At 40.6% G+C, this 14,798-nt stretch overlaps 1 protein-coding gene across 1 annotated transcript; it reads right to left on the bottom strand.

Annotated features, from left to right (window-relative positions):
* Nucleotides 1-1,035: 1,035 nt before the first annotated feature.
* LOC5512581 (microfibrillar-associated protein 1) lies at nucleotides 1,036-13,425 on the bottom strand. Its single transcript, XM_032382011.2, has 18 exons — nucleotides 13,213-13,425; nucleotides 12,941-12,992; nucleotides 12,075-12,177; nucleotides 10,601-10,680; nucleotides 10,383-10,458; nucleotides 10,256-10,302; nucleotides 10,152-10,176; nucleotides 10,018-10,080; nucleotides 9,280-9,333; nucleotides 8,338-8,411; nucleotides 7,049-7,157; nucleotides 6,676-6,721; nucleotides 6,460-6,512; nucleotides 6,050-6,111; nucleotides 5,368-5,527; nucleotides 2,511-2,600; nucleotides 1,850-1,915; nucleotides 1,036-1,778 (listed from the first exon to the last, which is right to left on the bottom strand). The coding sequence occupies exons 1-18, from the start codon at nucleotides 13,286-13,288 to the stop codon at nucleotides 1,671-1,673; spliced, it is 1,344 nt and encodes a 447-aa protein (XP_032237902.1). The 5' UTR covers nucleotides 13,289-13,425; the 3' UTR covers nucleotides 1,036-1,670.
* Between the last annotated feature and the right edge of the window lie 1,373 nt (nucleotides 13,426-14,798).

Genomic DNA, 14,798 nt, shown 5'->3' with positions numbered 1-14,798 from the left:
TCAGAACCTGAGAACCAGTCATAACCTGAAACCCAGTCATAACCTTGGACCCAGTCAGAACCTGGGACCCAGTCATAACCTGAAAACCAGTCATAACCTGGGACCCAGTCATAACCTGGGACCCAGTCATAACCTGGGACCCAGTCATAACCTGAAACCCAGTCATAACCTGAGACCCAGTCATAACCTGAGACCCAGTCATAACCTGAGACCCAGTCAGAACCTGAGACCCAGTCAGAACCTGAAACCCAGTCAGAACCTGAGAACCAGTCATAACCTGAGACCCAGTCAGAACCTGAGACCCAGTCAGAACCTGAAACCCAGTCATAACCTGAGACACAGTCAGAACCTGAGAACCAGTCATAACCTGAAACCCAGTCATAACCTTGGACCCAGTCAGAACCTGGGACCCAGTCAGAACCTGAGATCCAGTCAGAACCTGGGACCCAGTCAGAACCTGGAACAAGGTTGAATTGTTACGATAAAGATCTGATACAATTGGGTTGTTGGAACTTACTTGATTTCGCAAACAGTAATCCGCATGCCAAACTAGAAGTATTTTCCTGAAAAAACTCTGACTTAAGTTTAGGCAGGGAATGTCATTGTCTCACTGATGTGATATCAATGATATTGATATGATATGATGTGATATTTACGAGAAAGGGAGAACGCTTCTCGTTCGTACGACTCGCTTATAAAAGATTAAGGCTGGATACTCAAAATAAACGCACCAGACTCAAACTTTTATAAGTTGTACACAGCATGTTGTATTCAGTTCAATTGTTTCCATACACAATAAAATGCTCGTGTAAAAAGTTATAGTTTGTTGACTAGCTTCACAGTTTTGGCTTTTCAGACGGTTTTGAACACCTGCCTTGACAACACAGATGACCCTTGGCAAATAGGAAACAATCTTCCGATCCTGCACAGGTGAAGTAAGTATTGCGGGGGAACAGGGGGAATGGCGTTTGTTGAATCGGTGCGAGAGAAACAGGGGGTGGCTTCATCCTTTAAAATAAATAAAAAATTGTCGAAGATTGTTATGTTGACTTTATTGTTCCATTTGAAGCTTTTGGGGGTAAAATGGGTAGAAAAGAACCATTTTATTAGGTCACGGGGTTTGAGGGTCACAGGCAAAAGTACGAGAGTTTGAAACACGGTGTCGCAGATAAGGCAAACGTTCTTATCGGCGTATTGGCGTTCACATCCACATTGTGAAGTGGTGAAGTGTTTGCTGCTATCCCGTTGCGTGACAGTCAACCAATCTGTTTTTTCCTTTAATATTCGCAAAGGCACCCATTCACTTGTATTGGTTGACTTTCATCACGTGTCATGTGATTGTCACGCTCGCCTCTGGTGCTGCGTGACTGTCAGGCGGAGCCCTATGCTGTGTGTCCGTCACGCGCAGCCGTATGTTGTGTGACCGTCACGTTCGGCTTTGTTGTGTGACCGTCAGGGTCTGTGTCATGTGATTCTCACGCTCGGCTCTGGCGCTGCGTGACTGTCAGGATATGCTGACACAGCTCTATGCACAGCTCTATGCACAGCTCTATGCACAGCTCTATGCTGTGTGACTGTCACGCACAGCCGTATCTGGTGCGACCATTACGTTCGGCTTTGTTGTGTGACCGTCACGATCAACACTATGTACAATGTCACACATTTTTACATCATTTCCGTTTCTTCGAGGGTTTCTGGAAGACCTGTTTGCCGCCTCCTGATTGCTGTGAGTAGAATTTAGTCGCGAGAGGGTTGTCTTGGGTCCATGCCGAGTCAAACTGAAACCAATACAAAGACCTTTTTAGCAGCTATGACACACATGAAACCATACAAAGCAAAGGCCACTTACATTGGTAGTATCCTGATCAACCAGGTGAGTATATTTCGTCCTACCAGACCGACCGAAGTTTTTAACCTGACAAATAAACATCAGAAGAGAGTTATTATTGTTCTATGCACGCTAGGTGCAGGGCTGTATCATTGCTATTTCTAAGTGTGCAAGGCGTGTCTCTGTTGGCTATTGCGTGACTCTGTTGGCTATTGCGTGACTCTGTTGGCTATTGCGTGACTCTGTTGGCTATTGCGTGACTCTGTTGGCTATTGCGTGACTCTGTTGGCTATTGCGTGACTCTGTTGGCTATTGCGTGACTCTGTTGGCTATTGCATGGCTTTAGAGTCTGACACTGGTGTATGATGCCTTCAGGCTATTCACCTAATTTTGGAGTTGTGTGACCAAGTGCTTTTCCAAGGCGACTCTATTGATATTGCGTGACATCTGTGTCTCTACAATTCCCATGTTATGACTTTGTGATTATTTCGCAACCGTAAAGCTAATGCGTGACATTTTGCGGCTTTCCGGTTCCGTGTTATTGTGTGATCAAGTGCTATTTGCTTGACTCTGGTGTTATTGTGTGACTACGTATTCATGGTTGACTCCGTTACTATTGTGTGACTCGTCATTCGGATAGTATAAAGCCTACATGGACCAATAATAATAATAACTATGTTACCTGCATGACTTTGGGAACGATTGTCTTGTCGAAATGATCTTCCAGTGTAGGCTGGGCGAAGTTGCGCTTGTAAACGGTATCCTCTTCATCCTGGAAACAACACATTCAAATCACGGTTTATAAGAGTTTTGAAGCAAATGGAAAGCAAGAGTGGAGCTTGCATTCTCTTCTAGTGGTAGCCTTTCGCAGGCTGCATTCACCCAATCTGCAGTCATTTTAGAGCACAAAACTCGACCTTTCCTCCCCCAAGTTCGCACGTGGACAGAACAAATCAAGATGGTGGTCGCAACACGATGCGTTGCCAAACTGTGCACGAGAAACAACGAGCTAACGCCTTCGAGGCTCTAAGATTGGGAAGGGGGTCTTGTTCTACATAATAACAATAACAATGAAGGAAATGTAGAAAAAAAAAAAACAACATACAGTTGACGATTTCTATGAATAACATACATAGGAACACACAACAGGTGATTACTTTGGTCCGGCGATAAGTACATTTCGCATACTTTCAGCTGAGAACGTAAGCTTAACAGATTATTATTATTATTCTCCGGAGCCATAAAACATAATAAGAATGCAGGCCCGTACCCAGGGGGGGGGGGGGGGTGCAAACGCACCCCTCTCCTCACACAACGGCCGAAAGTCCACTTTCGGTTGTCAATAAACGTGCTATTTGTAGACAAAACTGTAAAGTATAACCTAGATCACTCTGGTATGTCATCAATCCATAAGTCAGACTTTTCTGTAACCAAATCCGACAATAAACGGCCCGTGAGGATACTGCAAAGGCATAAAAAAGTCCCTTTTTGTTTTTTCGGGGTAATCAGATTTTTATCAGAAAACTTACTTCCTTCCCCCCCCCCCCCCATGGGTACGGGTTTATTTATTGTGTTTATTTTTCTTATGGAGCGCTTTGTGTACATTCCCCTTGTGATAACAAGTCCAAAGCAGTTTAAGCTGAGGACGTTGGTGGTTGGATTTGTTTTGATAGGGCCGGACCCATCATCACTGTCCCAAGTAACTTGTCAAGTAAGAGGTAAGAAAACGAGCAGACGAGAGAACAATGGAAAGGTTTTTTTTAGCCTACCCTGTTATTTTATAATGGGGAAGAGAAAAAACTCGCCGCTTGGGGTCGAGGTGGTCGAGTTACTCATTTACCAGGTAGCGGAGGCATTTCGGAGTTAAATTATCCTATAGCCCGTGCAACAGCCCACGCTTTGACGAAGACGATACACTTTCACGCACCTAACATTTTCTATTTGGAACGGCGCATGAAAAGAACGGGGTTTAAACTTGGCCTTGTGCACAACCATGCCAATTTAGAATCAAACCTAAGTTTATCGTAGGCCTTCGCCGCCATGGAAATACATTTGGAATATCTAAATAGATAGGCAGGTTGGCTGATTTCAAAAGAGCATGTCTTGATCTTGATAGCCATCGAGTAAATGCTCGGTACCCTGGGTACCAAAGGCTCGAGCTTCACTCCGACAACACGAGCCGCGCCGTCAGTTAAGGGCGCATAGTAAACGAACGAAAATCGAGACTCTGATACCCAGGGTAAGTAAATGCTGGCACTGAAACACACGGACTCTGAAACAAACGGACACTGAAACACACGGACACCAAAACACACGACCGATCGATCGACCGATCTTTCCTCGTACCGACCAGATATTACTTATTTCATCTTCTTTTATTCCGCATGCCTTCACTCGACCCCGAACCGCTACCATTTGCTCAAAAGAAGGGACTGATGTTTGAGGCTTTTCGAATTGCGAGCGATGTAGGACGGCTTATACAGTATGAAGGAGCTAATGAAGTACATTCAAGTCGATTCCTACGGCGGTTGTTTGCAGAACAAACAGGACCTCCCTCAACGGTACGGCAACTCTTTTAAGGAAGAAAAGATTAAAAAAAGGAGAGGGAATACTACGACTGCGACTTTTTCATCGATGATCAGCTAGCCCACGCTCTGAACGCGGGCTCAGTTCCTGTCTACTAAGGTACCGAAAAAATGGACGAGCTACTAGGGGGGAATTTACGGGACTCTATTATTAAAGTGAAAGATTTCAGCTCCCCTCCGAAGCTAGCAGAATACCTGAAGTTACTAAGTGAGAATGAACACTTGTATAACCGCTAACAAGGTGAAATACGAGGGGTTCCAATTCCCTTAGAGTTTTAACTCCACCGTTCACGGCAATTATTGGGCGCGAGATGTGTTGTATTATTGTCAAATGTGTGAGTACTTTGCGTCGGATAGACCGCCTAAACAGAGGCATGATAAAGCCTGATCACTGTAAGCCTAGAGAAGTTAAACACTGGCTCAAATATTAGGGCGCCTGATAACTTTGCGTCAGTAGATCACCTAAACAGAGAAGCTTCATAAAATATAGAGCATCTAGTGTGTGTTTTATGTGAAAGTTTTCAAGAACTGTACAGATGCAACAGTGCACAGCGCACTGTTTATTTAGCATGTGCTTTAAACTTCGCTAGTGAATATCAATTAGGTCACGAAGTCTTCAATAAAACTCCTTCCAAATACATATGTCTTACTTTTTTTTACGTTTCTGTTCGAAACACTTATGAAATACCCCTGCGTCGAATTTTCTCAAAACTATTCGGGTTCTGCTAAAACCCGATTTCAAGCCAAAAGTATTTGGAAAGGAAGGGTTTTTTTTAAAGACTTTGTGAGATAATTGATATTCACAATTTAAGTTCAAAGCACATGCTTAAAAAAACAATGCGCTGAGTTGAGTGGGGTCCATAGAAAGATGAGCAAATGATCCTTCTTTGTTATACGATATCTGACTTCCCCCTCAGCACTAATCTAGGCTATGCGCCAGTTTACGTGACTTACCAAAAAGAAAGCTCCTCTGTGATAGTACTTCTGTAGGAACTTGTATTTGCCCTTGTTCGCTTTGTTCGTGATCTGCTTGGGATTATTCTTGAACTCCATTCGTCTCTGTTCCTCAGTCATGTTACGCACGCGCTCGATCTCACGTTTCTCTTTCTCAATTCTGACAAAAGAAGCGCAACAATCCATAGTTTGCATCTTTACTAAAAATATAAAATAAATACTGTAGGCATTGAATGGCCCAGCATTGCCATGGCGCTTCTACACTATGTTGTTATATGATGTAGTTGCTAGCATTTCTTTTGTTTTGTGGTCAACCGAGAAGCAATGTTGCAAGACGTTGGTGAAAAGAGTGAGGCTGTTCGAGCAATGTTGCGAGATGTTGTTAAAATAGTTAGGCTGTACAAGCAATGTTGCAAGATGTTGGTAAAAAGAGTGAGGCTGTTCGAGCAATGTTGCGACATGTTGTTAAATAAGGGAGGCTGTACAAGCAATGTTTCAAGATGTTCGTTTAAAAGTGTGGCTGTTCAAATAATGTTGTAAGATGATGGTCAACCAAGTGAGATTGTAAAAAAATGTTGGCGACATGTTGAGGCGGTTGACGCTGAACAAAAATGTTGGGGAGATGCCTGTAAATAAAGTGAGAGGCGGAAAAACATGTTGGTCATCTTTATTATGCACGTACTGTTCCCGCTCGTCGCGGTCTCGCTTGATTCGTTTCAATTCGCGAACTTTCCATGCTTCATACTGCAATAAGAACAATAAAAGTGTTAGAATACATTTCATGGAAGCAAATGAGAAGGAAATTTTAAAAACGAACGAAACTAACAATCAAGATTAATGCTACTGTATATATTTTAGAGGTTTTCCTTGACTTCCAGCCTTTTAAATTTGCTGAAAATAAGTTTAAACACACCCCTACCAGCCTGGATTTTGCCATGTTGTGTGTGTGTGTGAGGTTTTTATTTGTAGAGGATATTTTATCTCCCACATTATAAGCTTATCTTATGTCTAAGAGTCATTGACAAGTCTTAAAATGCAGGTTTGTTACAGTTGAACCACTGTAACAAGAAAAGTTATCTACCGAGATCTCACCTCTTCTTCATCATTCTCATTATCAGTTATGACAACATCTTCATCTTTTTCGACTGGAAAAATGAAATCCATTATCAAACACACTCAGATTTTATGAAAACAAATCCATTGACACATTTACTTCAGCATCTATTAATTCGTTCTTTCTCCCTGTCTTGTCTTGTAATCTAGCTGAGTTTTATAAGGAGATAAATAAAGGTGAGACTACGTTCATACCTCCTTGTTCCTCTTGTAGTTCTTTTCTAACCAGGTCCTCGACAATCTGCAGATATATTGGACAATTATCAGAAACATTCCTATCTCCAATAATGATAACAAAAACAAAACATTGACATTTAAGCTTTTGTAATTTCCTACAGGCTGGTCTTGCATGGTGTTTGGCCCAATTTAAAATGTTCTTGACCAAAAAAGAAATCCAACTAATCATCACGATCTCCCTGGAAAACTTTGAACTTGTATGGGCAGCAAGTGGTATGTGCAAATAAGGGATTACAGTTTACGTTGGATGAGTTAATCCACAAAGGCATGCCCCTAAAGTGATGGTCTAAAATAGGTACAATAGAAATAAATAAATAACTGTATGCTGTACCTTTCTGGAGTATTTTCTCCTTTCCTCCATCATCTTCTTCTTGTTCTCTTCTTGCCTCTCTTCATCCAGCTCCATCTTTTGTCGCTCTTGAACAGTGACCCTGTCACTCCTGTACCACAACATTTGATGCTAACAATTACAAGTGAACCTCACCCAGCGGGCCTCAATCGTTCCTGGTCAAGTACAGTATACCTTAAACATGCCTGGGTAACATACTGTATGGTACAGTACCTCACACATTCCTGTGTGGACACTCCTCACACATCTTTGTTTCAACATACTTCCCACATCCCTGTGTGGACATACAGTACCTCACACATCCCTGTTTCAACATACTTCCCACATCCCTGTGTGGACATACCTCCCACATCCCTGTGTGGAAATTCCTCACACATCCCTGTTTCAACATACCTCCCACATCCCTGTGTGGAAATTCCTCACACATCCCTGTTTCAACATACTTCCCACATCCCTGTGTGGACATACTTCCCACATCCCTGTGTGGACATACCTCCCACATCCCTGTGTGGAAATTCCTCACACATCTTTGTTTCAACAACTTCCCACATAACTGTTTCGACATTCTTCCCACATCCCTGTGTGGACATACCTCACACATCCCTGTGTGGACATTCCTCACACATCACTGTGTGGACATTCCTCACACATCCCTGTGTGGACATACCTCCCACATCCCTGTGTGGACATTCCTCACACATCCCTGTGTGGACATACCTCACACATACCTGTGTGGACATTCCTCACACATCCCTGTGTGGACATTCCTCCCACATCCCTGTGTGGACATACCTCCCACATCCCTGTGTGGACATTCCTCACACATCCCTGTGTGGACATACCTCCCACATCCCTGTGTGGACATTCCTTCCACATCCCTGTGTGGACATTCCTCACACATCTCTGTTTCAACATACTTCCCACATCCCTGTGTGGACATACCCCCCACAACCCCATGTGGACATTCCTCACACATCCCTGTTTCAACATACTTCCCACATCCCTGTTTCGACATTCTTCCCACATCCCTGTGTGGTCATACCTCACACATCCCTGGCTGAACACATTTCATACATAGTGATTTATACCTCACATACCCTGTTTCAACATAGGTCCCACATCCCTGTGTGCACATCACTCCAACATCCTTGTGTGGACATACCTCCCACAAACCTCGCAAACCTTGTTTACATACCCTACACATCCCTGGAGAACACTAGTTGGCAAAATAATTTTTGGCTACAGCCTCTCCAACTCAAGTTTTTTGTTACCTTCTCACAAAGACAGGCTTTAGTCGAGGACCTGTCTCTTCTTCAGAGTCGGAATATTCCTCATATTCAGATGACTATAACAAGAACAAAACAAAATAAAAAATTATGACTCAGAGCAAGATAAGGAATCTAAAGCCTGTGTAGCAAGTGCTAAGGGCTGGGGAAGATGAGGGATAGACTCCACGCACCTGGAGAGAAAGATGGAGCTAATGTATTGATTTAGATATCTTTTGGTTTTATTTGTCCTCTCTGGTCTGCAGATATACTATCTGTGTAAAGTTAAGCCAACTTAATAAACTTGATGTTTCGTAGCGCCTTCACTTGTCTTGTCTTGTCTTTATAGATTGTAACTTCACTCCAATAAAATGTACAATTGATCTATTAATGAGCAAAACTACTGCGTGGATTTTGGTGCATGGAACCCACAGAGGTGGACAAACTGAGTGGGTTCAGAATCCATGCAAAATCCATGAAGAATCAATGCCGAATCCAAAAGCGGAATGTTAAAACACATTCAGTCTGTACTGTAGGGAAAGGGAGCATATGTATTTTTTACCATACGCCTCTTGGCTCAACCAGTATTGCTGTGCATGCACTGTTCATTTTACCCTTCAAATAAAAGCATGCGTTGTTGCCTCTAAAATGCTGGTGCATAAGATCATGTTTCAAAGCTGTTAATTCAAACCTCCTGGCCTAAGCAATAACTACCATTGTGTGGGAAAATTACCCTGCCTCTATAGCTAAAAATCAAATAAATTTTATTAAAAAGAAATACTTATAATGCTTTTTATTAAAAACTCTGAAACAGCTCTAAAATTATTAACACCTCGGCTACCATGCAAGGCTGCTTGTCAATCAAAATGTAATTTACTGCATTAGCATAAAATGTTCACTAACTGAACACCCCTTTAATGTGTATTGTATGCTATAACCAAACTGTACCTCTTCTTCTTCTTCCTCTTCTGATTTGACTTCATCTTCAAGATCCAGTAGATCCTGGTATGAAAGAGTAATGGTCAGTAGTAATTAAGGGCAGTTTCTGCCTAATCCGTCACATGCTGCAAGGGATACAGTAGTGTTATTATTTTAGCCCCCACCCCCTCCCAAAATCCAGCATATGGTACAGTATTGTAAAGAGCTACAGTTTACCATCTGTCTTATATGCTTGCATGTGCTTTTAGATAGACATAAGAAAAACTACCCATACTGATGGTGTAGTACACTACATGTTTAACATTGTAAAGTTATTGCATCTCAATTTTTGTTCTCTCTGTCAAGCACATCAGAAACTTTTCATTATTTGTCTGCAATTTCAAGACTGATGATACATGTCTTATGTGTTGTAAGCATTGCACATTTGAAGAGAAATTTTGCATATCTTAAAAGAGTAAACATCTTCAGTGTTCTCCCCAGTATTTTTACCAAAGTGATGGTAAAAAAAATGGTTACCATTGGCTCAACATTTGTTTGAAGACTGAGCACCAGAACAAAGTTCAAAATGGAATGAATTTCAAGGAATTTCGAGAAAATTAATCACTGTTTTCAAACTTTCTTTTGGAAAAACTTTTACATTTAACTATATTAATTATTCATGCATGCACTAAGAACACAGTAGTGCTAGAAAATTAAAACATAGAAAGTGCCATAGATGCCACTGTTTCCCAAGAACATTGGTCTTACCTTTTCTGCTTCTTTCTTTTGTTGAGCCTTAAGCCTCAGCATTTGTCGCCTCCTTTCAATTTCCTTTAGATTGAAAAAGAAAGTGACTTAACAATTGATATAAAAGGGAAAACCAAGAAGGAAATGGTGCTTACCTCCTCATCAATCTCCTCTTCATCACTAAATTAAAAAAAAATGCTTAGTAACTTGATAAAAAGTGTAATGGATTAACTATTCAAATTTTCCTCAGTCACTGCACCTGCTTTCCTCTTCCATTTCACTTCTTCTCCTTGTTGGCCTCTCATCCTAAAACAAGAAATAAAAGCAATTGTTAACATTAGATATATAACACTCTGGTACAGCCTAAAAAAAACAACGGGCCAAACCTCATCTGCAGACACCTCATCATTCGCCATGCTTATGACCTCAGGTTGGTGAGGGCGTCGGCGATGACCCTCCTCCCTAAAAAATACACCAATAAAACTTAATGTTTATAACTAGATACCATATTCAGAATTCTGAGCTAGCCATAAAAAAGACAGCAAAAAGCTTGAATTTAGCTTGGCTGAAGGGTTAGAGATGGCCAAGTGATGGTTAGACTTACATTTCTTCATCTTGATCTCCTCTTGATCTCTCTTGAAGACGTCGTAATCTTCTATCAGTCTTCTCAGCTTGCTCAAATGCCTGAATTTTTACAAAAGAACTATTACATTACTTATGATATCTAATGTCAAAATAGTGTTGATTAACATGCATACAGTATAGCAAGTGAAAACAGTAGAGGGTGGCTGTGAAGGATACTGTATACTCAAAGGGGAAAAAGAGGAGCTATGTCAACTACTGAATCCTGTAAAAAGGTTATCATATTGATCAAAAAACTGGAAAATCTACTGAGAGAGATGATTTATATCCTGTAACTATTGTAAAAAGTTCTACTTAGAGAGCTGTGCTGAAACAGCAACTGTGTAGTAGGGTACCTCCTGTAGCTACTTTAAGTACCGTATTTCCTGGCTTATAATGTGCACCTGCGTATAATCTGCACCCCAATTTTCAGGGCCTTTAAAAAAAATAGAAAACCCGCATAAAATATGCGACCCAATAGAAAAAACAAGGAAATGAGAAACAACAAAAAAAGAAATAGAAGTATCAAGATGAGATAAATGTTTCGATTCACGATTCATTTCATTTATACATAAATATGGTAAATGCTTTTCTACATGTGAAATTGAAGGTGATAATCACTTTGGACCTCTTGATATAAGCAGCACATCTTAGCACAACTGTAAAGCTGTTATTCTCATCACTGAACATTTGTATTTTCACATGGAACATTGAAATGCAAGCTTGTGTTTTGTTCACGACAATTTCCACCATTTTGGATGAGGTGCAAAGAGACTGGGTCGAGTAGACATGGTGGACAACAAGAAAATCGCGAAGGAAGCATATAAATAATTGGTGTTTTTCTTGTGAGTTTTTGGGCTTATTTTCTTACAAAAAACATGGTGAGGAAATTAAAGATACTCTTCGGTTGGAATACCTTTTGCTATGTTATTTTAAGCATTGTTGTGACTGTTTCTCACCTACAATGGGATTGCCACATTTTCTTATTGATTTCTGCTTTTTATCATACTAAGAACAATTGGTTCCGCATATAATGCGCATCCCGTTTTTCAAGGTCATTTGGGAAGTAATAAAAGTGTGCATTATAGGCCGGGAAATACAGTAGTTCTTCTTAGAGAGCTGACAGCAACTGTATGTATTGTAGCTACTGTAAGTAGTTCTAAAGAGAGCTCTCAGCAACTGTATGTATTGTAGCTACTGTAAGTAGTTCTAAAGAGAGCTCTCAGCAGCTGTATGTATTGTAGCTAATGTAAGTAGTTCTAAAGAGATCTCTCAGCAACTGTATGTATTGTAGCTACTGTAAGTAGTTCTAAAGAGAGCTCTCAGCAGCTGTATGTATTGTAGCTACTGTAAGTAGTTCTAAAGAGAGCTCTCAGCAGCTGTATGTATTGTAGCTACTGTAAGTAGTTCTAAAGAGAGCTGTCAAGCTGTATGTACTGTAACTAGAAGTTACCCACCTGTTCCAGGTCCTGGTCGTCAGTCTGCCCACCCAACACTTGCCCAGTAAACACCTCCATGTCCACATCCTCTTCATCACTTGAATACTTGGCATATTCAGGTCTATAGACATTACATTCACTCAATGTTAAAAGGTTAAGGATTTAGATTTAAATGAAAATTTATACTGGGCTGTCAGTAAAATGCAGAGTGTTGTGAGGGGAGAGTCAGAGTCTTGTGAGCAATACAGGGGTTCAGCTAAGCTTCATTTCAGGGACAGTAATAAAAATCTGACTTTTTAGCAGTTGCTTTGTTCTTGAAACCCAGCATAGAGAAACCCATTATTAGCAATATGTCAAAAAAATAATTTACAGTAACACGCTTAAAATGTGTCATACTGTAATATGTATTGTCAAGAAAACCACTTCAGATTTTCTGACTCTTGATTTACAATACATGTGCATGGAACAGTGAGCATGATTTAAAAGGAAAGCGCCCTCCTTAAAGGAAAGCGCCATCCTTAAAGGCATGTTCTGCAATGGCTTTTTATGCTGTTCATGCTGGTTTTCAAACCACTATGTTCACATTTTCCAATGAAGGGTTACATATTTTCTTGACCATAACTAATCAAATGGTGGATACAGAATAATGGGGAGACAATGTTTGAAGCTAAAAATGTGTAGATAACAACAATGTACCTTCTTCCTCGTCACTCTATGTAAGAAATCTAATAAATACAAGACTAGTTGTGGAAATGTATACATGTTTGGGTTTCCATCTAGTGTATATTATTATTAGCAATATTTGAGTCTTGGATATGAAATTCTACTATGGTAAAATTATAGTGATCAGGCAGTTCATACAGAAACAAACATTGCAGACAAACCTTTTGCCAGCCACATATCTTGTAACCTTTACTTTCTCCATGGTTATTTCCCCTGATAAAAAGAACGAACAACGTGACTTCGTCAGTTCGTTGTGTTGTAGTCGTTGATAGCGATTTTGCCGTTGTTGCTTAGCTCTTTAGAGCAAAAATGTGTCTCATAGACAAATTAATGATAAAAGTTACATCTTGATTTACAATATGTTAGCATCCACTGTTAATGTAGCACTAAAAACTTATATCTTTTGCTTTTAGAAAAAGAGACTTCCACTTACCCTTCTTATTTCGCACCGGCACAGCACCAGCCGCGCAGTTTAGTGGGATCCTTCCCACCGTCGGTTGCTGCGCCATGTTAATATATCAAACTCCCAAGAATCAGTTGCAATGTAGGTTGGTATACCGAAAAATCTCCGTTTACTGTGATGGACACTCGTTGTTTTTTCCAATATGGCGTCGAATCTCTTGCTCGGCCAGGAGACTGGGTCTATTGATGTTTCCGCTGGCCAGCAAAGGCGCTGTTCCTTTTTCTGCTCGCGCGATATGGCCGAAGTTGCGCAATAACCCAAGAACCTTTGCGCCATAGTCGATCCCCTGCATTTTGAGATTCCAGCTCTCAGATCCATGTTAGTTGTTCAGTTAAAGGCCAGATTCGCGATTTTATTACTGCATATATTACCATAGTCTCAATCTCTACAAAGTAACTGTGCAAAATCATCTCAAGCTGGATTGTTTCCGCTTTATTTACTCATGTTTCCCCCGATCAAGACCCGACACGTGGCGAGGATCGAGATTGAAATATCTATTGCCTGCTTTAGACAAATACAGTTTACTTCAAGACGCAAATAAATGTTCTCTGGACACTCATCATGAATGGACTTGAGGTATTTACCTTTATTACCTAATCTATTTTGAAGTGGAAGTGTTTTGTAGCTTATTGATGAAAATCGTCTCCTACAAATGCTATATAAAGAAGTGATAACCTTACATCGCGACACTTGTCCGGCTACCCATAAGACAAATTTTGTTTTCTTAATAAAATATCTTGATCTCTCTCACTGAATGTCATGGTTTTTTCATCATGTAGATTTCAATAACTAGAGCATATGTGTAAATTGAGACAAGTTCCAACAGAATATCGAGCAGTTTTCATCAATATTCGTAAAAAAAATATTGTGTAAGCTTAAGTAACTCAGCGACAGGGGCAAAAAATGGCAAAGTTAACACATTGACCCCTCAACCGGCCTGTACCGGCTTTGGGAAGTACCCACAACCCAAAAAATTCATAAATTCAAAATAAACACAACAAGAAGAAGATACTCAGGCATCAGTCTAATGGATAAATGGTCTTGCAGATATGCATCCAACCAAGGTGTTGGCATCTACGCTTAACCCAAATAATAGCACAGGTTCTTTGACAAATCTCAAATCGAAAATTCACAAGGGGAGGGCCAGTCAACACTCCTCTCCCCAAAGTCAGATGGTTTTTTATAAGTCTTTCCACCCCAAAGCCAAACAAATCAATTCCAGGTCATACAGACCCAGAATAGCAGTTTAAACAGTTTTGGAATCAATTTGGTTTCAGAAAAGACAGCATTTAGGAGAGCTGTGGTGATTCATTAGAAAATTATTTTCTCATCCAGGCAAAGCCAAACAAGAAAAAATCATCATAAATCCACCTTTGCTTGCAAATATCCATAAGCAAAGCACTCAATTATGCCCCAAAAGACTTCATGATGTCCTGAGACACTCTCCTGATATGCTCATAGCTGTATTTTTTATGAAAAATACAAGCAACCATCAACTTGTGCTGGCTTCAGCACAACGACGAGGGATTAAAAGTGGGGACTGCAAAGCACTGTTG

This window comes from Nematostella vectensis, chromosome 3 (assembly GCF_932526225.1).
Source record: "Nematostella vectensis chromosome 3, jaNemVect1.1, whole genome shotgun sequence".
NCBI classification, from domain to species: domain Eukaryota; kingdom Metazoa; phylum Cnidaria; class Anthozoa; order Actiniaria; family Edwardsiidae; genus Nematostella; species Nematostella vectensis.
Note: the sequence above shows the minus strand (reverse complement) of the source record. Positions and strands in the feature narration are given on the sequence as shown.